Raw genomic sequence first — 26,101 nt, 5'->3', positions numbered from 1 at the left:
GTTGACATTTTGTCTGACTTTCAAGAAGAAATGTCCCAACGTTTGTAGAGCTTTGGTTGTTGAAGGTGTATTCAAGTTCACATTAAATCAAAATTATTAGGTTTTATTTTACATTAACTGTTCTAGATTGTAAAGTGAAGTCAAGTTGATCTTTATTGTCATTCTGCTACATGTGTGGACATACAGTGGAACGAAATGTCATGCCTCACAGGACCATGGTATAAACCTATACACAACTAACCTACTGACAGATTTTGAATATGAATCTACTATATATAAATGTTTACCTATACATAGACTGAAAAGGAAAAATATATAGACTATACGAATGCTTCACATAATACTGAACATGTGCAAAGAGAAACATTGTAAGTCAAGCAGAAGGCTGGGGAATATTGCAAGATGATTTGTAGTGCACCAGCATGTAAACATATTTGAGTCTTTTGGGGGATTATGTACACACACAGCAGTGTGTGTGAAAAGTGTCTAGTGCACATAGAGGAGAATTGCACAAAAAAAAGAATGTTTCAGACAGTTTTCTGTGATGTGGTAAGGTTCGGGGTAGAAGATGAGATATTCCACACTCCACAAGATATAGGGTTTTTGTGTGGTTTCACAGAAGAGTGTGGTCTCTCACAAAAAAAAAAAAAAAGCTGTTGAGCAGTCTGGCGGAGCAGGCTCTGATGCTCCGGTATTGTCTTCCTGATGGTAGGAGCTGGGAGAGACTGTGGGAGGGATGGGTGGGGTCCTTCACGATACTGCTGGCTTTACTGGAGCATCATGTGAGGAAAATGTCCAGGATGGAGGGGAGTGGGACACTGATGATCTTTGCAGCTGTGTTCACTGTCCGCTGGAGGGTCTTGCGGTCTGCTGCACTACAGTTCCCATACCATACAGTGATGCAGCTGGTCAGCACGCTCTCTATGGTTCCTCTGCAGAATGTGGTGAAGATGGGTGGAGGTAGACTTGCTCTTTTCAGCAGGCGGAGAAAGTGTAGCCGCTGTTGTGCCTTCTTGGAGAGTGACATGGTGGTCCAGGTGAGATCCTCTGTGATGTGCACCCCCAGGTAGGGCTGGGCGATATATCGCATGTGATTGTCCTGTGCATTTCATCAGTAAAGTCGGTTCCCTGATTACTGCTAACTCGCCATCTCCTGCTTTCAAATGGAGCGGCATTTAATATACAGAGCCCAGGTAATAAACAGGTACCCAGCCCTACCCCCAGGAATTTAGTGCTGCTGACTCTCTCCACAGTCGAGCTGTCGATGGTCAGTGGGGGGTGGTCAGCAGAGTTTGTCCTGAAGTCCATCACAACCTCCTTATGTCATTATTATTATTATTATTAAATGTTTTTTAGGTTATTTTCTTTATATTCTACTTTTGTATATTGTTTGTTATATGTTTTTGATCATTTTTGTTAAAGGGGTTATATGATGTGGGAAGATTTGCATAACCCCGGCCTAATATTCACGCAAAGAAAGAAGGCGTAACTTTTATTCTCGCTGTTGCCGCCGGCGTCATGTCGTGGAGACGATGTGTTCATTGTGAAAGCGAAGCTACTTTGTTTGGCCTTCCAAGAGAGGACACGACTAGAAATCAGTGGTTAAGTTGTATTTACAACACTGTTCCAGAACAGTCCAACCCAAATATTCAGATGTGTGCTGTGCATTTTGCGGAGGACGAGGACTGTTTCCTCTGAGAGTAGCCTACAATGCCGGTGTCTGTTTCTATAAAGTAGGGCAGTTCCAATTTTGCAAGGACAGTCTGGCGCTTTTGACTCATAGTATGTAAGTACGTTTATATATGTAAAGAATTTGCCGCTGAAGATTCAAACGCAAGTTTCGAGCAGTTTAGATTAACTGTTAGAGCTTGCTGTTTCTCAGATCACAAATGCAGACATGGTTTTATGTTTACAAAGCGTGATACCAGCGCAATGTGTAAAAACACAGTACAAGTCATTTTAATCAGTAATTCTGTCCCCACTGGATGCAACAAATGCCTTGTTTGTAATGGGTTTTATTGGTTTTGTCTCATCGCGCCGGTGTCCTGACATTTTATCCTACCCATCAGGCACACACAGCATCACAGTGTTTAGGGGCGTAACATTTTCGTCTCACGCTTGAGGCATTCGGCCAATCACAACGCACTGGATAGCTGGCCAATCAGAGCACACCTTGCTTTTCAGAACGATGAGCTTTGTAAAAAAACAATGTTTTTCAGAAAGGCGGGGCATAGAGAAGAAACAGTAATGTACATTATGTGGAAAATCATGTTTTTTTAACCTTAAACCGCATAATCACATTGCATTACACCAAATACACAAAATATGGTTCTTTTTAGCAACGCCATATGACCCCTTTAATAGTTCATGTTTTTATAAGTATGTTGGGCTGTAACTAATGTAAGAACACATTTAAGATTTATTGTGAATGATTCCTCAACGCATGTTATTCCAAAGAAAAAGTCTATATATATATATGTATGTGTGTATTCCTGTGAATGTTATTCCAAAGAATATTAGTAACTTAGCTTGTTTTTAATGGCACAATATATATATATGTATGTGTGTGTGTGTGCTGCTTCTTAAATGACTGTTGACATCCTGTGGTTCATTGAGTATTAGTAACTTAGCTTGTTTTTAATGGCACATGGAAGTTGAATAAAGTTGTCGTCACTGATTATGTTTCAGACTGATAAACCTAGAAAAGATCATGATTAGGAATGAAAACAAATATTAACCTGGTTTCTGGACAGACAAGGGTGTGTGTGTGACCTTTACGACTGTGTTTTTATCTCTGTGCTGTGAGTCACATGACTGCTCATGGAGTGTCAGGTGACCACATCACACCTGTGGCTTCCTGTTGCGATCAGGTGGAAGTTGTGAACTATGTCAGCATGGAAACAGTGGTTTAAGTGATCAGATGAGTGAGAATTTGGATTTACATAAATTTCTCTTCTAATCCAGTTCTTCTTTTATTTTATTAATTCCTTTATTTTAATGTTTCTTTTTTTAAATAAACGTAATAAAAATTGACTACTTTTTTTGCACTCTTGTGTTATTATTCTCCATGTTGCTCCAAATAGTAGTCTATATTTATTTTTCTTGGCAATCTGTTATAAACATGTAAAAATGCTACATCTCTGAAATAGCATTCTTTTATTGCCACTTAAGTTTTGACCAATGACAGATTGTTTCATAACATTTGACTGTGAAATTCAATTCCTGATGGATAAAATAAAGTCCAACCTTCCATTTTGTTCGACATCTTGTCACTTTGCGGAAATAATATGGATTATGAATGTCATTTCATGTTGACTTGAAGTGCATCTCTCTCTCTCTATCTCTCTCCATCTCCTTCTTTCTATAGTTCAGAGCCTTAAAATACTCACCGGAAACTCCCTGCAGTCCCAAGAGAAAGATCACCTTACACACAAACACACAAACACACACCTTAACCATATTTGCTTTATTAAACTCTTAATTTAATCTCTTATAAACTTCTAAACGCATAAAATGAGACTAATGAAGCATTTTCTTGCTTTTCTCTTTCTGTCTGGCACTAGTGCATTCTCTTTCTTTGATTGACAGGATCTTGGTTCAGTTGGGTGGAGCTTCATTCTGGACCCTTTAGGAGCCCCACAGCTGCAGAGGCTCATGGGAAGGGGTCTGATTGGATGACTGTCAGGAACCCTTCCATGGCTTTTGTGTTCAGAACTAGTATAACCCAAGTTTTAAACCAGCCTCACATTTAGTGGCCAAATCCAGGCTTCTCAAACTGTTACAGAAATCATTTACTCACCCTTATGTCACTTTAAACCAGAGTATTCATTTCCTTTGTTGATGTTGGGCAGAATATCCAGGCTGCTCTTTTATCATCAACTGCTCTGCCAAAAAATGACATCCTTAGTCCTCATTGTATCAAATGGAGTAGCAAAATCTTATTTTGCATTCCAGTCATGCAGGTTTGTAACGACATGACGGTTAAGTAAAAGATAACAGAGTTGTCATATTTGATGAATAGTTCCTTTAAAGCTGTATGTGGCTTTAGCTTGGCTCGAACTTTCTGCTTTTAAAGCCCAAAATACCCGACTGCTGTGTGTGTGTGTGTGTGTGTGTGTGTGTGTGTGTGTGTGTGTGTGTGAGTGAGTGTTAGGGTCCAGTCAAAAATCCTTTGTTGTTTCCAGAGGTAAATCTATGAGTGTGTGTCCTCCACTATAACTTTCACACTCTTTTTATATTCTCATGCTCGTCCACATCAGCAGAGGTTTCTCGTTTTATGCTCTCTGTATCTCTTTCTAGCTCTGTTCTGTCTCTGCTGTGGCTTGTGTGTATTGTGTGAGAGTGACTCAGTCTTTGGCTGCTCATTTGTGTATCATTTCATAAAGCGGATCCCACCCATAGTGCAGCTGTGTGTGTATGTGTGTGCGGTTGGAGTTCTGCTTAGCATTACTGCTAAATATGTTGGTCAGTCTTAGTGCAGCTAGGGGTGTAATGGTGGACGTATTCACAACAAACATTTTGGGTACAGGTCTTTCGGTTCGGCATGCATGTCCATGAACATGTCAGAAAAATAATGGAGGATCGGGATAAGCTGCTGTGGGAAAAGTACATGATTTAAGTTGTCCTAAACATGAGGTGTGCTTTATATTAAGGGCTTCAAAGTAACTCATGCACTTAAAGCGGCTTGCTCTCCTGTCAGATGTGTTTGCTGCTTAATGCATTTGAGACATGTTTTTTTTAGTGCATAACTTGCATCTTACAGTTGTACCTTTATCTGTGAATGTTAGAAAGTCACGCTAGAATTTCCATTTTGCATAAAGGATCATCCTGACAGTAAGTGAAGAACCGCACACATACACTAATAACAGATGGTTTGCAATAATTCTGAGTAAAATATACATTTTGCATCCAAAATTGGAAGCACTTGAAATCTCTTTCCTAATATACAACAGTACCGTAAACTGCAGTATGAAGAGTGTGTTACAGCAGCATTGTTTTTAAATTTAAAGAGACATAATTTGTTCAGTAAATTGCTGTTTAATAAAAAAAGGAAAAAAATAAGCAATTTAAAAAAATAAATAAAACTAAACTATGTACCAAACTAAGCCTCAAAATTAAGGAACATACGGAAACATCATTTTTGTGTACTGTTTAACCCCTAGTTAGAACATACTATGTTGTTCTTAGTTGATTTGAGCAGTTTAGGTTGTTACTATGTGTTTCTAAAGTGTTTTGAGTGGTTTAGCTTGTTACTATGCTCTTACTAAGGTGCTTTGAGTAATTTAGGTTGTTATGTGGTTGCTAAGGAGTTTGGAGTGATTTAGGTTGTTACTGCTGTTTCTAATGTGTTTTGAGAGGTTTAAGTTGTTACTATGTGGTTACTAAGATGTTTTGAGTTAAGTTGTTAATGTGGTTGCTAAGGTGTTTTGAGTTATTTAGGTTGTTACTCTGTGGTTGCTAAGGTGTTTTGAGTTAAGTTGTTAATGCAGTTGCTAAGGTGTTTTGAGTGGTTTAGGTTGTTACTATGTGGCTGCTGAGGTGTTTTGAGTTAGTAATCTTTTACCATGCGGTTGCTAAGGTGTTTTGAGTTGTCTTTTTACCATGCGGTTGCTAAGGTGTTTTGAGTTATTTAGGTTACTACTAAAGTGTTTTGAGCATTTTAGGTGTGTTTTCTAAAGTGTTTTGAGAGGTTTAGGTTGTTACTATGTGGTTACTAAGATGTTTTGAGTTAAGTTGTTAATGTGGTTGCTAAGGTGTTTTGAGTTATTTAGGTTGTTACTCTGTGGTTGCTAAGGTGTTTTGAGTTAAGTTGTTAATGCAGTTGCTAAGGTGTTTTGAGTGGTTTAGGTTGTTACTATGTGGTTGCTAAGGTGTTTTGAGTTATTAATCTTTTACCATGCGGTTGCTAAGGTGTTTTGAGATATCTTTGTACCATGCGGTTGCTAAGGTGTTTTGAGTTATTTAGGTTACTACTAAAGTGTTTTGAGCATTTTAGGTGTGTTTTCTTAAGTGTTTTGAGTGATTTAGGTTGTCACTATGTGGTTGCTAAGGTTTTTTTTTTTTTTGGAACATTGCTCACGGTTGCTAGGGTGTTGTGGGACTCCCTTACTAGACCAAGTCTCTCTGCAAACTTCACCAATAAAGTTGTGCAGCAGGACAAACACAGTATCTGACCAGCGATCAGTTCAGGACATTTTCCAGCGTGAGTTTCTGTCTGAATGCTTTTACTGTGCCATTAAACTCTCAGCAGTTTCACAGATGAACCTTTCCATTCTGCCTGTCCTGTCCGTGTTGGTCTGTGCTAGTCTCAACAACACACGCTGCTAGTGAGAGATCTCTCTACCCTACATCATCTACATGAACAAACACTGTGACACTACGTTCAGCCGCCCGAGTCTCTATAAAACCTCATGTTTTGTGGTTTAATTCTTTTTTTCTTTGCTTTTAAAATAAACATGATAGAGATGTAGCATTTTCTTGACTCTTTTCTGTGTCACAGTGAATGCCAAGGTTTGTTTCTCATTTGGAGAAGCTTCTCCCACGCTAGTAGCCTTAGAGGAAAATTTGCACAAGTCCAGTTTTTGTTGAGAAGGTTTTACAACAAACTAATGTATGCCTGCGCATCCCACACTTTTACAGAGTGACTAATGAAAATTCAGCATGCCAAAAAATAAGTAGGCTACTCATCTTTGTCTTTTTGTCACTTAAGACGACGTTGTGAACACCTGGAAATCAACAGTATGTAAAAATGACCCTCCTTCCCACTCCTTCCTGATCTTATTGTGTATGATTAATCAGTGTATGTTATTTCAAACTAAGAAATTATGTTTGTCTTTGTAATAATTCAAATGTAATAACCTCCTCAGAAACAACTTTCGTTTTTAGGCTGTGGGATAATTTAGTCATTGCTGTAGGCTATGGTTATACACAATGCAAGCTTACCAAGTTACCAGTAGTTAACAGAATAATTTTAAGCTAGTTTATGTACTAAAGGTTACTGCAATAATGGTAAATAACAATCGACTTGAAAAGTAGTGTAGCCATTGGGATATGTGGAGAAGCTTTGGACCTTCTGTCTTGACCTTCAGCCTCAACGTCCTGATGAATAAGCCTCCTAAAAAGCGCCTCAGGAGGAGAGTAGATCCCCTACAATCCACTGCAAACTCACATTCAGATCTGACTTCTAGTATGGAAAGCATAGGTGGATCCGATCAATTTCCAGTGCACAAAATTCCAGTGGTTCAACTTTTTTTCTCATTGAACATTCTGTTTCACTCACAGAATTAAAATAGGTTGTGAATGCTGTTTATGTAAAGTGTCTTTCTTCAACTTCTGTCTTTTTGTTCTGTCTTTATAGGAATCGATTTTAAGATCAAAACAGTTGAATTGCAAGGAAAGAAGATAAAGCTACAGATATGGTAAGTACTGAATGTGTTTTTGCATGAGTTCATATTTCTAAAATGCATTATTACATAATGGTGCTTTGCGATAAAACAATACTTTGTGTGTGAAATCAGTTTAGATTTAAATATAAATTTATATAAAAATTTAATCATACTTGAATAAATTTAAAAACTGAATATGATATAACCAACGTTTCATGTACTTTCAAGGAAAATAAAGTAAAACTATAATTTTTGCTAAAAAAGTGGACCGGATTTATTTATATATTTATTTATTTATTTATTTTTTTACTGTAGTATTACATAAGTCAGAAATCTGACAATATAATTTTAACATCAATGTAAACAGTTTAAATACCACAAATTCTTTGCACAACTCAAAAATGAAAATTACCCCATGATTTACTCACCCTCAAGCCATCCTAGGTGTAAATGACTTTCTTCTTTCAGACGAATACAGTCGGAGTTATATTAAAAAATGCCCTAGCTCTTCCAAGCTTTATAATTGCACTGAATGGTGGTCAAGATTTTGAAGCAAAATAAAGTGCATCCATCCATCATAAAAAGTGCTCCACACGGCTCCAGTGGGTTAATTAAGGCCTTCTGAAGTGAATTGATGAGTTTGTGTAAGAAAAATATAAATTTTTAAAACTTAAAACATAGTCTAGCTTCTGCTATCTGCCGTACGTGCGTTCATGAGAGAGTGGCGTTTCATTGGCTGATGAAGGACGCAGGCTTAGCACGAGCTCCAGTGAGAATATGCTAGTTTTGCGAGAACCAAGTTTTGTTTACAGCAAAGGAAAACCAATTTCCTCTTGGCTTATATCGAAGTCCTCCGAAATCCCCCCTTACTTTTTATGATGGATGGATGTAGTTTATTTTGCTTCAAAATTCTCAACAGCCATTCACTGCCATTATAAAGCTTGGAAGAGCCAGGACGTTTTGTGAAATAACTCGAATTATATTTGTCTTAAGAAAGTCATATACACCTAGGATGGCTTGATGGTGAGTAACTCATGGGGTAATTTTTAGAGCCCGACCGATATGGATTTTTGGGGGCAGATGCCGATATTAACTCGAAAAGAGCCGATTTATAAGCCGATATTTTGATTTTGAAAATAAACTGGATATTAGACCCATTTCCTATAAACTACACTTAAACAACATTCAATAGCAAAATTCTGCCTGTTCTATGTATGTGGGCTGTATAAACCATTTTTCCAGAAGGGATTATGTTAAAAAAAGCCTTAGATTACAGTCTCAATGACTAAACAATTGCACATCAAAAGTATATATTTTTTAATGATCAAAAAACAGTCTGGTTTTAAACATTTAACAGTTTTACTTACTTCCAGTTGAAGTAAAAGAGCTATACCAAACAAATTCAATATTCCACAAAACCATGTCAATGAATTGAAAATAACATTAAAATAAGTTAAATGAATAGCTACATATAAAATAAATAAATAATACCAAAATATAATTTTAACAATGTAGAATGTTCTCAATATAAAAAAGAAGAAAAAAAAGTGCTTGTTCAGCTCACATTTATTTACATGTCCCCTCTGGTTTAATCATTTCTGACGCACCTACTGTAGTTACTGTAACTACACTATATTTGCTCTCACAGACACATTCACAACGGACCCGTATATCTTCTCCTCTTCTCTTTGTGCAGTCTGAATCAAAACATCGTCATGCGCTGGCGAACGTAAAGTTAGCCTACTGCTTACCGGAAGATTACGGAATCAATTCGAAGTTGAATGGTTAACGTTAGTGTCATGAACACACCGCTGTCAATTTCGAGAAGAACCACCTTCAAACAAGTTAATAGCAAGCATTTAAGGGGCCTGCTAAAAAGGGAAGCTATGTTAGCGTTAGAATAACGTAACAGTTGTTTGTTTTTTCGAGGCACGCTGTACATAACTTCTAGTCACTGACTACACGCCCCCCCCCTGCCACAGTTACGCGGTCATTATGTGGGAAACACTGCAGATATATTTAGAATAAGTTAAACGCTAACGTTATAGTTTGACCTCTTATTAACGTTCGCGCTCTTCCACTGATAAACATGGTTTTAGCTTTGTGGCTAATATAATATAGCAATGCATTAGCGGCTGTCAGTGATGTTACAGAATATTTAGAAGTGATAATGATAGGACGACCGTTAGCTAGAACTACCACACTGTTTTTATATATACAGTGTATGAACTAAATCTACAACCATTTCACATGACGAACAACAGACTCACCGTCAAAAGAGTACATGGCTCGGCTGATAGCTTTCTTCTGTAGTGGATTTCTGGCGCTGTTGTCAACTGGGGAGTTGCAGAGCTCCCTCTGGTGGGCAAACTATGCAACACTCATAACATGAGTGAAGCATGAGACTCAGTTTCTCATGTTTCATCGGCCGTTAAATCGGCATCGGCGTTTATAAATGCAATTAGCTCATATCGGCCAATAATATCGGTCGGGCTCTAGTAATTTTCATTTTTGGGTGAACTATCCCTTTAACCTGACATTTTTGGAACTATTAAAATCATTCAGTTTTTGCAAGCTGTGATATCAGTGTTTCCCATACATTGGTTTATTTGTGGTGGCCAGCCACAGTATCAACACTGACCACCACAAATAGATTTTCCAAAAGGCTTTGACTTGAATAAACATGAGCTCTGCACATTTCAATGTCAAAATGCGGCACAGGTGTTTTATATGAATGTATCTTTGAAAGGAACTGACTCTTTAGAAAGGTTTCAATGTTATTTTCATTTCATCTTTCCTATGCCTGACAAAGCAGCATTTATGATGGCAGCAGCACTGTTTCGATTACATCCGTTACCGGGGAAACTGCTATTTCTGCCTCTCCTAAAGCGCCTCCTGCTGGCAGAGAATGAATTTGCATTTTCAGTCAATCAGCCTTTCTACTGTTTTATATATAGCCTATATTTCCCCGGGGAAGTGCCGCCACACATAGAGTGCAAGTCTGTGGGAAACACTGAATATGCATATTGTGATTTGTACATTTGTGATATTTCGATAATTTCTATATATTATGTAGCCCTTGTTTATATGCAGAATACAAAATTACCACTTGTCAAGCGCCAAAAGCATGTTAATGGCTTTAGTCAGAAAATAAAACAATGTATTAACAAGTTATCTGGTAAGTAACAACTCGTATAATGATAATGTTGTTCCTCATAGTTTCATTTGGTGGCTTGTGGCCAAGAATGTGTTACCATACTGGTTACCATTCTGGAGCAGTGACACATTAGTTTACGACGCAGTTTACTGCAAATATTAAAGAGAAAAGCACTCAGATAATTACACTCTCATTGGGATAAAAATGTCTTCAATGAAATTACAGTTGCATGTGAGAAATTGTGGCGTTTGGCTACATTTTTGAATCTGAATCCATCTGAATGAATGATGTTTACAGGTTTGGTACTTTCTGTGAAATTGCCTTTCCAAAATTGATTGTCCAACAGTATAGCAGAAGGCAACAGTTGATGATTTAGAATTAATTAGTAACAGTTGGTGGTGCTTAACTAGTCAGCTGTGGTCACCAGCTACTGCCAACCGAAGTAAAATTAGATTTTTTGTATACTGTGATCCATTGTGTCCCTGAGCGTCTGGGCTGCTGTAGTGTTTGATTGTGGTTGTTTCTGTGTTTGTGCAGGGATACAGCCGGACAGGAACGGTTTCACACCATCACTACCTCTTACTACAGAGGGGCCATGGGAATCATGCTCGTATATGACATCACCAATGCCAAGAGCTTCGAAAACATCAGCAAATGGCTCAGAAATATTGATGAGGTCAGTCTCCACAACTTTACTGTAACCTTCCGTTCATCTTCGGAACACAGTTTAAGATATTTTAGATTTAGCAGTGACGCCGCTGACGTATGACGCTGCCGACGTGTTTTCTTTGTTATTGGGCGCACCAGAAAACACGTCAGCAGCGTCGTACGTCAACAGTCACAGCAGTCGCGTTTACAACTGAACTAACCCTTTAATAGGATTGTGCAAGTCTGAACAGAAAATGTTGTGAATGTATTGCATATAAACTGGGAAACCAGTTTTGCTCTAAGACCCAGATTTTACACTTGACATAAACAATAGTTAACAGAGGTGTGGTTAAAATTAAACTTCAAAATTTATTTTCGCTATGAAAATGGAGTCTTATTTTATTATCATTGATATACTGTTAATATTTTGAATTAGATTTTATTTTTTATATATTCTCTTTTCATTTTAATTTATGTGTAAACTAAGGGAAAATGGGAAATGTTGCCTTGGTACTAACATAACTAGAAGTAAGTCAACTAAAACTAAAATATTTGCGTGACTTAAAATGAACATTAATTCAGAAATAAAATATAAAAAAACTTGCAAAATGTAAAACGTGTAAAATGATTATGACATGGGCTGATTAGGAAAATGTTGGTCAATAATTGACTGCCCAGAACACATTCTGCTCAAGTGAAAACAAATTGCATGCAGTTTTCCTTTATGCATATTTTTGTTCATGGTTTTTGAGACACATGAATTTGTACCTAAAAACAGAGTTTCTTTGGACAAGCATCTTTTGACGTCAACGACGAAACAATATGGGAAGTGTTTTCTCTTCCCTTTTGAGAGTTATTAAACCCATTTATTTTAGTAGCCTTACTATGCATGATCACATGGTTAGTTGCTTTTATTATTGTGTTATTATAAATAGAACAGACCTTTTTGAGTTAAGAACCGCTAGTGTAGGACTTTTAAAGTTCCAGTCCTGTAAAAACACCAACTTACAGATACATAGTCATGGAGTGAAACTGCTGACTGTTTGATTTTCAGTCTGATGAGTTATGCAGAATTTCCCAACAATCAGCAATTTCGAGAGAATTTGTATTACATGAGACTCCACGAGGGATGTGGTTGTGTGTTTGGTGGCACCACTGATGCAAACTCAGTTCTTCAGTACGGTTTCTTCTGTGATTTCTGAAGCCACTGTCAGTCTGAACATCAGTATTTAGTGAGAATGCATCATCTCAAATGTGTGTATATTTGTTGCAGCATGCTAATGAGGATGTGGAGAGGATGCTGCTAGGCAACAAGTGTGACATGGAGGACAAACGTATCGTACCAAAAGCCAAGGGGGAACAGGTGAGAGACTGGATGAGTTAAGATTCAGGCTGGGTTGAAAATATCACAGATGTAATGATGCATTGCAAGCTGGTAACCAAGGAAACGCTGTATCACTGCTGTTCCATAAGCGTCATCTGCTGTCAGAGAGTGAATGTGCATCTCATTCAGCCCATCTGCTGTTTTTGTTTCATGCAGTTATGTTTCACAAAACTAAAACAGGGTTTTTCCTGGGTCAAAATTGGTCTTCGGTGGTGGCTGACCGACATGGTCATCCACACACAGCAAAGAGTACCCTAGTACCCACATGATCCGTTTATATTGACAATAAATGTTAAATTTAAAATAAATACAAAGAAACAGTTTGTGATTTTTTTTTTTCTTATCCTATTTATTCATGAAAAAAACGATCACTGTCAGGCAGATAGTAAAAGAAATGTAAAACATCATCGATACCAAAGTATATTTGAAGTGTAAAAGGTATCACAATTTATCCATTTACAAATTATGCAATTCTGACATAGATATTATCCCTCTCACTGTCATCCTTTCTTGTTCTTTTGCAAAAAAAGCTGTGATTTTTTCACGACTGGCTTTCATAGTTTTGAAAGATAAAATCCTTTTTTTTGATAGACCTGATAATTATTTTAGTATAATCATATCACTTAAAAAGTTATTAAAAACGTAGCGTTAAAAGGTGTAATGTAAAATTTTTTAGCAGCTAGCTAGCAACAGCTTGCTTTGTGCTTTGATCTAGTTTCATCTCACTCCAGTCTAACTTTAAACTAAATGATTTTATAGGTAATTTACTACACATTGTCATAGGCCTATACATACTGTGGATTATTAAGGCTAAATTTTACTAAACACTCTGCTAAATGGGGTAAGCACACTTACTTTCTCATTTCAGATATTCAGTTCTCCTAAGAAGTAATGATTTGTTATACACCGATTCAGACACTGACGGGCAGACCGATTGCTTTAACCATTCATTATAATGAATCGGCTCAAAGGAGTCATTAGGTCGCGGGATTTAGCGGACGTGTTGTGTGGGAATCCTGGCTGTTTTAGGACATCGCGAAATATTTGTCAACACACGCACACACAAAAAACACTTCAAACGCTTTTTTTTTTTTTTTTTTTTTCGTTTATTTAAAAGTTATGTCAGCTGCGGAATGCTTGTCACAAGTTGTAAGAGAAGATAAGGCAACTGTTTTTTACTGTAATTCACACCCAGCGGTAATTCAGCAAAAATATTCTCCGAATGCACCACGTGAAACATGGATTCGGTCTTCCGACCTTTAGGATCAGTTGATTTTGAAGCGAGGGAGAAAGCAAAGACAGAACTGAAGACGGAGAGTGCGCGCGCGGGGGAGGGGCGCTGTGCTCGCTCCGTCTGTAGACTGCTTCACTCACAAAAAAAAACAATTAGACATCAAATAAGGCTTTGGCGGGACAAAAAATTGTTTTGGCGGCCGCCAAAAAAGTTTCAATGTAGGAAAAACCCTGTAAAAGTCTCAGAGCATTCCGTTTTTGTACAAAATTTCAAATTTTACAATCTAATTTAGATTAAAAAACTGCTTGTTCTGTGTGTATGCAGCATCTTTGTTTGTATTGTGATTCAGATGAAGTGGTTGCCTCTAATTTTAAATGGAAAGAGCCTTAGTTTGTTTATATGAAGACATTTATTTTATTTGTATAATTTATTTATTTGATTTGGGGTCTGTCTTAAAATTTCAGTTTAGTTTTGTTATTTGACACATTTCAATTTCACAAAGAAATGTACAGCATTTTATCCAAGTAATAATAAAAGGATAACTTTTCATTTATAAAATTGTCTTCTAATTTTGTAAAAAAAAAGAAAAAAAAACCATGAGAAAATTGTATCATGGAGTCAGTACCGTGAATCGTATCACATCAATTAAAAACTGCCTTATGTGCAATTTAAATGTTTGTTTACAAATCACATTAATGTACCAGCTGACAGGGTTTATTGTATAGTTTACAGCATTAGTTGAGACATTTTTCCTTGGAAAAAAAATTTACGTACTACCCCTGATTGCATACATATCTAAATGAATCGATACTGAATCAAATCAAGATTGAATCAAATCGCAAGCTTGTGAATCAAAAAATGAATCGAATCGTGAAATTTGTCTTAATACCCAGGCCTAGTCGGGATGGGCATTTTGTCCACCAGTTGAGACTTTGGTTGACTTGTTTTTTTCAGTATTCTAGGAGTCAGTTTAATTGTTGAATATTTGTCAGTTACCCTACTGAATCACCCTGCTAAGTGTTTATTTAGCTCTAAGAATTTGTGTAATCATATCCCCAAATCCCAAATGCGTTCATACATATTAGTTCAGGCCTGCAGACACAATGAATGTTAACTGTTCTTGTGCCAATCCTCAGATCGCAAGAGAACACGGGATTCGCTTCTTCGAGACAAGTGCAAAAGCCAACATCAACATCGAGAAGGCATTCCTCACGTTAGCAGAAGACATTCTCAGAAAGGTGAGTTCGGGAATGACCGAAGCAAAAATATTAATCCTTTTCTAATAGTGGCACAGAGCAGAAATTCTCAAATACAGTCACAGCAGCTGATCCCTCTTGTGTATTCAGTGCTAGTGGCACAGAGCAGAAATTAGTCTGTATGGCTTAATATTATTCCTTTTCTAATAGTGGCACAGAGCAGAAATGAGTCTGTATGGCTTATTTTCTGATTCATAATGCAACAAAACAAGTCACCATCAACTCACTGAATCTCTTTGAATTTGCGTGCTGATTCTGTGAAAGATTCCCACCCCAGTTCTGTTTCTGTTGAAAAAAACAATTTGTTCAAAACGGCTGATTCATTTAGAAATTAATCAAGTGACTCTGTTTATGAATGGATGATTGACTCATTGACTCAAATTATTCATTTAAAAACAGATTCGTTCAGATGGTTACTACACTTTTACTAAAGTAAAACCATGGTTAATTTTCGTAAGGGATATGTTGTGTGTGCACGAGAGGCTCTGGCATGATCACAGCAGAAAAAAATTAAATATTCTGTCATTTTTGGTCATAAAGATAGGAGTAAGACATCATTTGAAACTGTTAAGGGTTTACTTTTATTTGTGTATACTCACAATAAGAACAATACTGCCTTTATAAAATGAAGAAAACAAACAGAATGTGCTTTCAGCTGTCTCTGTTTCTTTAAACTTGTGTGGTGTGGCCATAAAAATGTTTAGTTTTGGTAATTTGTTAATTATTTAACTGAAACACATTTAATGTAGGCTTATTTATTTTATTCCTATCATGTCATTTCATTCTGTTTTTCTCTGTTTTCTCCTGCAAAACTAAACTACTGAAAAGAAAAAAAAAGTATTTTAATGTACTAGTAGTTTTATTTAAATCTAATCTAACATTCTAATTTTGTCGGATAGGAATTGAACATCGTAATGTTTAGGATTCAGCTCAGTCAGTGGAGCAGGGTCTCCATGGGTCCTTAAAGTTTTTCTTTTAGTTATCAAATTTAAGGAATTAAGGAAAGTTTTAATTATGATTTCAAGAGGTCTTAAATTTGGGGATGGAAAGACAAGGATTATGATATGGCTTAATGTGACGATTAAACTTCAAAAGGCTATTCATTTAATTGAATAAAGCTGCTTTGTGAACTGCGGTTACCGGAGAAACTGTTTCTTCCATTCCGAAAGCTGGCAGAGAATGAATGTGCATTTTCAATAAGCCCTTCTGCTGGTTCTGTTCAGACCAATGCAAAAATTGACCAATATTTTAGATATATTTATGTTATTAAATTAATATTTGATTGATACTAATTGTTTAAATGAATGGAATCATTGATACTGTTGACTCATCCCTTTTCTTAAAAATGGTTTAAAGACCTAAATGTGAACTTTTTGATTTGTGAAAACCTGTATCTGAACAAAATCATGCTTTTTGCAGTCATTTTCTGGTTTAATATGATACCATAGATATAGCCCGACTCCGCTTATAAATTAATTAATTTCATTTGTGCAGGTCTTAAAAAGTCTACCTCTGGAAGTGGTTGAAAGTGGACAAGCTCAAAATGTTTTAGACTCCTTTAACACCTGTACTTAGTGTTGTCCTCTTGTGATCGGATCGATGAAAACACATCTTAATGCCAGGTGTAAACAGGGCCTAAGCATTCCCAGCTAATCAAGCCAAAGCCACAGTGGCAAGGAACCAAAACTCCATCAGTGACAGAAATGGGGAAAAAAATAAAAAAAAGTTTGGAAGAAACCAGGCTCAGTCCTGGGGGCCAGTTCTCCTCTGGCCAGACGAAACATGGTGACTCAACCAGTGCTGAGAGTTTGGGACCGGAAACCAACCAAACCAAAGCAAGCTATCAAAACAGCTTCACGCCAAAACTCAAAATGTGATGTTTGCAAAAGCAAAATCTTTTATTAACATCTATTTTGTTTTGTTTTCTTCGCAGACACCCGTAAAAGAGCCCAACAGTGAAAACGTGGACATCAGCACTGGAGGCGGAGTCACAGGATGGAAGACCAAGTGCTGCAGTTGAACATACACACACAGTTACTCACACACTTTACACGAACACACACACATCGTCTGTTCTTCTATATCCCTCTCTCTCTCTCTCTCTCTCTCTCTCTCTCTCTCTCTCTCTCGATCTCATTCACTCATCCCTCGTTTCTGTCTAACACTCTTCCGTTCTCTCCTCACGGGATTCTCTGTAAAACACATCTCTAATGTTTCTCAAAATCACGGCTGCTTGCTGACATCATTTTTATTTCTGAAAAAAAAAAATACAAATGTAAAGAGAAAGTCATTTCATGTTTCTTCTTATTTTAAAGTTAAAGAAAGAAAGAAAGAAATGAATGAATTTAAGCAAAAAGCGCATTCACCACTACATAAAGACCGTCAGTGGACTTGGAGACGCTGTCCGTCAGCACAGAGGAGCGGCGTAGCGTTCAGTACGACATCCTAGACGAGACTTTTGTCCAGTGTTTTGGGTTAGTGTTGTGTGTTAGTGTGAGAGATCTTCTCTAGCTGGTTTTTTTGTTCTCTGATTTGATTTCTTTCGTCCGGTGCCTTAATGTAGAGCCTTAGAGCCCATCCCCCAAACATGCATTTAAACATCACTTTTCTGTAACAGTTACGCACACGCACACACACACACACACACACACACACACACACACTGGTCCTCTCCTCTCTGCTTGACCGCTAACTCAACCCAACACACCTGAGTGGAACCATCCGGTCTCAACCTGTTTGCTCAGAAGAGAATGGCATCATATATATTTTTTGTTTTGTTTTTTTAAAATGTAGTTTGTTTTTTATTTTTCAGAATGTTTTATGAATCTCCTCTGTATGTTTTGTTTTGTTTTCCCTCACTCAGTTACTCATTCTCTCCTGCATGCTGGTTTCTTTGGGGGTTTTGGGGTCTTTTGTAAGTTTAGCCATGTTTGTAATTGACAGCAAGTATCTCTTCTGGTCCAGAAACGTGTCAGGGAGGGGAGCGTTCTCTTTGGAAATTCAAACGATTTTGCAGATCCATTAAAAATAAGCTTGTTTAAGTTACATGTTGGTCCCGTTCATTCAAGCATGGAGAGTTTGCAATGTTGAGTGTGAGTTTTCACGGTTTTCTGGGTTTTAAAAAAAAAAAACTCCTAATTCACTTTTCCACAAATTAAGGTCTTAAATAGGAACAGAAATTCATAGTGATGGCATTAAATGTTGCATGCAATTCAAGAAAGGAATATTTTCCTCAGCCGTTTGTTTTTTTCGATTCAAATATCTAAACATCCTTAAATCATATACATTAACTTGAGATGCAAAATGAATAAGTCTTGTTTTAGAAACTGAATGAAATTAAATGAGTTTATGCTTACAGCAAGAACAATATCTGTCAACAGGGAATGAAAACTTGTTTTCCCTTTTAATTGTTTTTTTGTTTTTCTGAGCCCATTGGCAGTGTTTGTTTTATTCACAAACTCACTGCTGTTTGATCAGTTTCTCAAAAAAACAAGACTTATTATTCTATGTAATTTTACTTCTCAAATAAATGTATCCTGATTTAAAACTTGGTTTTAAAAGTTTTAAATATACTTTTACATAACTTGCAAAAACCACTGATCGATACCTCAAAACATTTTCATTTAATTGGTTCTTGAAGTATTTATTCCTTCCAGTCTGATAACATTCCGTTCTGATGGTGCACAAATAGTTTTTGGAATCGAAATCTTTCAGAATGAAATGTTTTACTAATATGAGAAAGAAAAAAAATGGTCAAACATTTATTGCTGTTTAAGTTCTGATCATAAGATTTTTAAATTAGACTGGATTACTTGTAATTAATCAAAATGCTGTCGTGAATATTATGATTACTGTAGTGTGAATCTGTACAGTGTATTTTTGTCTCCTCCTGGTGGCAGAATTACACGTCTCGAAAACCGAAATATTTGAAAAACTTTTTTTCCCCCAAGTCCAAGACTCTAAAGAACATCGACAAAACAATCACTCTTAATCTATTACTTTACTTAAAATTATAGTTTTATATGTCTATATAAAAACCTAAGGTAGGTGTGTAAACAGCAGTTAATAGCTGTTTAAAATACATAGTGCCTATAATACATAAAAGAATATTAATATATAAAAGTTATCCATGCAGTTAGCATAAGCGTGTTGTTATTAAGATGACTGACAGGTAATGGAAGTTTTTTTTTCTTTAATTATGCTCAACTCTACAATATTTTTAATTTCTAAATTCTCTTTGTCACTCATTTCTTTATTAGATGAAAAAAGTCCAGTTACAAACGAAAGCACAAGTTCTGATCCAAACAAGTTGATCCAAAGGTGCGCGAAACTCATTGAAAATAGGATTTTTCGTTTCATTCAGTTTGATTTATTTACAAACATATATAGAGCAACTTTTAAAAGATCAGCTGTTTCATCTAAGCTGTTTTACAGTGCATTTATTTGCATTCTCCTTCATTTATGTGGCATCTTTTCCGGTTCATTGTGTTGAGCTGCGCGCGGATTGTGTGCAGAGAATGACAATTTAAATGAATGATTAACTCTTCTAGAAAATGAATAAATCTCACTGCGAAAGACAACATTGTATGCATTATACATATTTACGTTCATACAATATATTAAGTATTTGAATGCTTATTAAGTATTTGAATGCATATGAAAGCAAAGAAATATGAATAGCATAATTACCTGTGGAATATCAATTCACCTTAGCCTATATTTCTGCTTGTATTATGGACCACACGATGGCAGCACAGAAAAGAAAATCGTCCCGTTTATCCAGATTTTCTGAACTGAAGATGGGATCTGCTTCGGATCTGAAATGGAGCAAAAAGTGAGTTTATATTCAGATGTATAAAGTGAATACAGCTGACAACAGCCTTCAGCATCAATGTCCATTGATTATTGATCAACAACACTGGATGACAGGTGAAATATTCAGATGATACTGAGCAAAGTCAACCTTCATAAAATATTTTCATTAAAGCTTTGAGAGGAGAGACAGGGCAAGAATAAAACATTTGAAGAAACCAATTCCCTTTATTGTCTGGAATAAAAATATCATCATGAATAAAGATATAGTCGTCTTATGTTAGCTTCCAAAACGGTTTGTGTCTTTAATAGATTAGGCTACATTACAGAATATATGATATCTGAAGATACATTTAAAAGCCATAAAAACATTCGATGGAGTAGACAGTAGACATATAAAGCAACATTAGTCCAGCACTTTATGACTGAATTATTGAAAATAACTTATATTATTGCAAAACAATTAAAGCGTTCGCAAAAATGCCGTCACAAATCAGAAAGAACATTTCGTTTAACAAGTTGATCTATTGTAACAAATGCCTCAGTACGTCATAATTGGAACCTTTGCAGCAAAATTCAAACAGTAAAACAATTATGACGAACAGAAACATTCAAACATCAAAAGGGTAAAAGGTAACGTACAAGAATTCTAAAAATGGTTTTAGCCAACGGATTTTGTAGTCAATAAATTGTATATCCTACATAAAAATAAAAAAAAATTGTATACATTAAAAACCCGACATAAATGTGACAATTTTTGTCTGACATTTATGAAAAATACTCTTGTCCTGAGAATGCAGTTAAACGTTATATGATTGCATTGGAATTTTATATTCAAAAAACAACAAAAAAAAAATAAATAAGATAATATGATTGCATTGGAATTTTAGAGGGCAAAATTCACAAAAATAAGTAAATTGTAAGAAAGTCACAGTAGTAGACTATACAAACATACAAATAGCCCAATAATAGCCTAATAATAGCCTAATAATAATAATAATGTTAATATACGTTATAAAATGATACTTATAGTTAGATAATCAGTAGCTTTATTACATTAACGATAAAAATTGTATTGAGCTTTTTAGTAGGCTATTTAGCTCTATAAAACATGTAGCCTAGCCTACCTAGAATTAATATAAACATATACAGACTATAAATAGCCTAATCACCCCTTTAAAACAAAAATAGTGGCCTCAATATAACCAAAAATATTAGCCACAATATAGCAGAACATTTATTGTCAAGACAGCAAAAAGAAACAAAAAATATTTCTGTAGCCTCGAGTTTAGATCTCTGCCATTCAGTGGGTTTTTACAGTAAAATATTGGTTTATATCAAACATTGGTTGGACAGCATGTTTGCATTTGTCAGATTTAAACGACTCTGACACACTTCAAATTGCTGCACTAGCTGATTATAACCAGAAGATGGAGCAATACATTTATTTTCCTCCACATTTTCCTGCAATAATGACTGCCGTTATAATATTCACTTTGATTACTGTGAACTCTAAAGAAACTGCTTCGAGTTTATATTTTCCTTGAAACACATCACATAAAAAAAGTTACAAATCACAAACATCTGTGATAAATATTTGAGTGAACACAAGCCTATTAAACACATAGCCTACAATAGATTATATCGATCAAGAACGCTTCTCTAGTAAATCTAGCAATAAACACTATTTGTTTTATTTATGAAACAACCGGTAAAGTTTCATGTGGGATCTGCGCATGGCAACTAGCAACACTCGCGCGCTCTCTATGGAGGATGCGGCGAGCTGAGATGCTTACCGGAACCGTGAGGACTCCGCCGTCACCCGCCGCCGCCGCACAATACAGCCTGCAGACCTCAACACAGCTGCGGGATAAACACACACACGTCCGTATTCCTGACGCCCCGGTAATGGCGGATGAACGGTAAGATTGCGCATGTCGGTATGTGATGAAACTGCAAGACACTGTTTTAAAATCAGTAGGTGACTGACTGATCATGATGTCTTTCCATTCAAATTCACAAACAATCAGTTTAATTAGTATTATGTGAATCTTGGATTTATAGTAGGGTGTTATTGGAACACTAAGTGCTCGTATCAGGCCAGATGAGAACCCAAATGGAAGGCCTAATGGCCAATTTCATAATAATAATAATAATAATAATAATAATAATAATAATAATAATAATAATAATAAAAACCAAGGCAGTGTCACTACACTGGCAAGGTTTTAGACATTTCTTCAAATGCTAACTTCACATTTATAGCTACAAACATTTATTTTGAACTGCCTGTTTGACCGTGCCGTTCACGTAGCCTGCGTTTCAGTATGCACAATTATACAGACCCTAATTCTGCTTTTGAAAGCATCTCAGTTATACGTCAGCATCACCTGTAGCTGAAGCTCATCGGCTCCCAAAACCGCTGCAGAACCGCCTGCCACACTGACGTCATTGCGCCGACTGACCGCCAGAGGGCGCTGCTGGAAGGAAAGTCTAAGTACCTTGAAGAAGCAGCCCGAACCACAATTTGATGTGTTTTTATTTGACCCCACAAGATGAAGACACGCCAGCTAGTCATTTTGATTTGATTAGGCTACACTTAAATATATATATCCAACGACCTTTAGTTTGTAATTTTCCTTGTGTGGATTTTTTTCTTGAATTTAAGGCATGTTCGCACAAAATGGCTGCCAATCAGAGCCCGCCATTCGCTATCCTCACTGAAAAAAAAAGCACATGGGAAACGTTAAAAGTGGTTAATTTGAATAAGAATACAGGTCAGTTATTTGACTGGACCAGTTTAAACAAATCAAACCATTTAACTCTTGTTTACAAAACACAAGAATAGCAGTCTTAATGTCATAGTTTCATTTGTTTACAAGCAACATTGCATGTGACGTAGACATTCATTTTTGCTTTTCTGTGAACGTTGACAAATTTTTAAATCCTCAAAAGAGCGGGAATGACCAAACGGTTTTTTTCTTCTTCTTTCCTTTTTATCCCCTCAACAGGTATTTGACGGGATATGTCGACGCTAATGAACTTCACAAAGATTGTCAGGAGTTTTCTAAAAAGTTTCGTTTTATTATCCACATCAGTCTGGATTTGAAACTTCAAGATATCTTCACATCATACACAGGTATAGAATTTCATCTTTTTTCTAGCCAACCGTTGAACCGTTGAAAAGCGTCACTTTAAAACACCCGCGTAAATAATTATTATATTTTAATATTTCCCTCATTGTGTCTAAAATCAAAGCGCGTGCTTGTGCGCCCGTCCCCGCGTTCATTACTCACGGTTTGGATTAAAGGAGCGATTTAAACTCCTCTTACATTTCACAGGCGCTATGAAATATTAATGCTGGAAAATTCCTCCGTTCTGCACAAATGAACGCGTTACGAGCAACCCAAATAAAACTTAATTCAATCGAGCCTCCGTCGGTGTATTAGCTAGCCTAAAAACTTCCAACAACAGTAGTTTTTTTTAGTTAAGATGTTTTTCAAAAATAGCCTAATCATATTTTGACTCCTTCACAGGGTCAGACACGGAGCACATACAGCATGGCCGTGCACTCCATTTCGGGTGAGTGAGAAATTTATGAATTGTGTATGCTAGAAATAAATATATGAATATAACAGCTAACAATAATATCCTCTGCGTGAGCGCATGCACGTGAGAAGCTGTTTGAATGGCCTGAGTGCTGCTGAACCTTCATGAAACCATGTCACAATAACATCATCATAGCTACAATATGATTAAACTATAGTTGAACGCGGGAAAAGACGTCGTCGGGTCCTTTTTACAGGGACCGACTGAAACACAGACGGAGAGGAAAAGAATCCTGAACGCTCCTTCATACTTCCGTTTGACGTCATGCTTTAATTGTGACGTAATGAAGGAGCGTTCAGGCGGAACCAGCCGCCGACATGAATAACCCACATCTCACTATTTTACAAGGAATGTTGTTGCAAGTTGTTAAAATGTTAAGAATGCTTACAATAAAATATTTGGAATGTATTTAATGTTATCTGTTGAGTATCAGCTATTTTGCAGTAAAGATAACACATGAAGCCAATTCATTTAGATTTGTTTGTTTGTTTGTGTGAAATCATGATAAATACACATTAATTAATTAGTAAATACAAGCTTTCAGTTTTGTTCAACGGGTCATTTTAATGTAGCTACTGAAATTGAGCAAACAAAATGTTAACTTTTTTTCTTAAGAAAATGAAAAGCATATAAACGCTGTATGTTGTAACCTGAAATCTAATAACGTTTCAAAAACGTTTTTGCAGTTTAATAGAAACGAAAAATATAAACAACATCTGCATTGTGAAGACTGGCAAAAGAAACAACTGATCATCTCCCCGTCTCAAATCTTTTTGTGTGACAAAATGCGCCAAAATCAAGATAAAGACTGATATTTAACACTATGTTTGAGTTGTGATAATTAGGAAACTGCACTGGAATAATTTTCGCCTCTATTCTCTGTTTTAACTCTTCAGTTCATCATTAGTAGGCTACACATAAAAGTGATTTTAAAAGTATGTGACTGGGTCAAAACAGTTTTAAAATTATAATTCGAATATCGTGTGTGTTTTGAATAGAATAAGTCCTTACCTTATAATGAAACCATAAATGTAGTGGTCTTTGTGAGAACGATTGATGTAGCAGCAGCCTTCACATGTAAAACTAAGGAAGCATTTAAAAAAAATCCTCCCCGCATACTCGATATTTACTTCTGATTAATTCTGATTTTGAAAATCGGGTTTGTGTTGGCTTCGGGAGATAATTTCGGAGAGATGGAGGAAATGAACGAATGCAGCATTAAGCCAAAAGAAAGGAGAAGAGCTGAATAAACTCTATTGTGAATTCTATTGACAACCATGCGTTTCCTCGGGGGTCCGGCTGGGTGGGGGTGGGTGAGGTGAAGGTATGGCGGATCCGAACTGCTCAATACATCCAAACAGACCCTCCAATCTGTTGGTTTTGTAAGCACAAAGCATCTCTGTAATCCTTCTGCTGTAAAATCACTTTATTGATGAGATAAACTGCGATCTTGCCTTCTAGCAATGTTGCTAAAATGATTTCAATTGAATTAGTTTAATTAACAGCCAAGAGTGTGTTTTCAGATCTGTTCAGTCTGTTTTAAAGTTCTTTTAAGTGAAATGCAGTTGCATGAACATGTCAATTGGTGAACTGTTTTGCATTTCAATTGCACCTATTTGCATTGTCCTGATTTAAAAGATAATTTCACATGTGGAAAACATTTCTCTGGGGTTGGATTATGAGTTTGGATTTGAAGAATTAGTGTCTTAACTTTCTCTGACAGAGAGAAAAAGATTGGTTTGTTTCTTTAAAAAGAAAACAAGAGATCCTTCAAACGTTAAATTTTTAAAGTCTTGCTAATTAAAAAAAAAAAACAGTTTAACTCTTGCTAAGTGGTTTATGAACAATTCGGGATTGAAACAATTTAACTGAACACGTGCAATTTAAATGCTGAGCAATATTTACTGTTTAATCTCCTTTAATCATCAGTTTACATATAATTTGAATCAACTACATAATTCATGGACTTCAAATAAAACAAACGCGTTCATGACTGTTATACGTACGAATTGGTCGTGAGATAGCGTTGGAAATTGCTATCTCTGTGGATTTTAGGAAAGTTTTTAGACTGTTGTTATTCAATCCAGCATTAAAGTCAACAGGTGAAAATCAATTAACAGTTCTATTTAATGTTAAGTTTGAATAACCTTCTGATGATTTAAGCCTCGTTTTTCTTCTGTTTTATTTTCTAAACTACAATCACAAGCGTATTTATTATTTAATTGTATTTCCACAAATCAATATTCTTCAGTGCTGTTGATTTTAATAATTTTTCTAAAGTTATGAGGACCCATTTGGCGTTTCCGGTGGACATCAAACACAGAGTAACTCCTTTATTTATCTGTCTGTTCTGGAACTCGCTTGCTTGGATGCTTGCGAACTCTAACGGGATCAAACGGGGACATTTAGGGTGTGTCCGTGACCTCGTGGGACATGTTTCCCGGCACTCGCGGGGCCGTTTTGTGAATGGTGGATGTGAAACCCTTGTGCAGGAAATGAGAAACTTCATAACATCTGACACCGGTGACCAGATCCGTGACCTGCGCCGTAATGGCACAAACACCATCCATCTCTTCCACACACCAGCAAACACACACACAGCATCTCGACAGCAGA

At 36.4% G+C, this 26,101-nt stretch overlaps 1 protein-coding gene and 1 long non-coding RNA gene across 7 annotated transcripts in view; one reads left to right on the top strand and one right to left on the bottom strand.

The window, feature by feature from the left end:
* LOC109056039 (ras-related protein Rab-10) overlaps window positions 1-18,109 on the top strand; it is a 20,158-nt gene extending 2,049 nt beyond the window's left edge. The window contains exons 2-6 of the mRNA XM_042778282.1: window positions 7,358-7,418; window positions 11,080-11,218; window positions 12,464-12,553; window positions 14,945-15,046; window positions 16,998-18,109. Coding sequence (XP_042634216.1) covers window positions 7,358-7,418; window positions 11,080-11,218; window positions 12,464-12,553; window positions 14,945-15,046; window positions 16,998-17,084 — 479 coding nt within the window. The 3' untranslated portion in view covers window positions 17,085-18,109. The remainder of the gene's footprint in view (window positions 1-7,357; window positions 7,419-11,079; window positions 11,219-12,463; window positions 12,554-14,944; window positions 15,047-16,997) is intronic.
* Window positions 17,144-26,101, bottom strand: LOC109056041. Of its 6 annotated transcripts, none has more exons than XR_006162813.1 (4): window positions 24,497-26,101; window positions 21,673-22,596; window positions 19,754-19,881; window positions 17,144-19,631 (listed from the first exon to the last, which is right to left on the bottom strand). It is a non-coding gene; the product is annotated as an uncharacterized LOC109056041 (long non-coding RNA). The 6 variants fall into 6 exon arrangements; XR_006162816.1 differs by having other exon boundaries at window positions 21,673-21,839; XR_006162817.1 differs by having other exon boundaries at window positions 21,673-21,829.

Source organism: Cyprinus carpio, chromosome A20 (genome assembly GCF_018340385.1).
Source record: "Cyprinus carpio isolate SPL01 chromosome A20, ASM1834038v1, whole genome shotgun sequence".
Lineage (NCBI taxonomy): Eukaryota > Metazoa > Chordata > Actinopteri > Cypriniformes > Cyprinidae > Cyprinus > Cyprinus carpio.
This window is presented reverse-complemented; position numbering and strand designations above follow the sequence as displayed.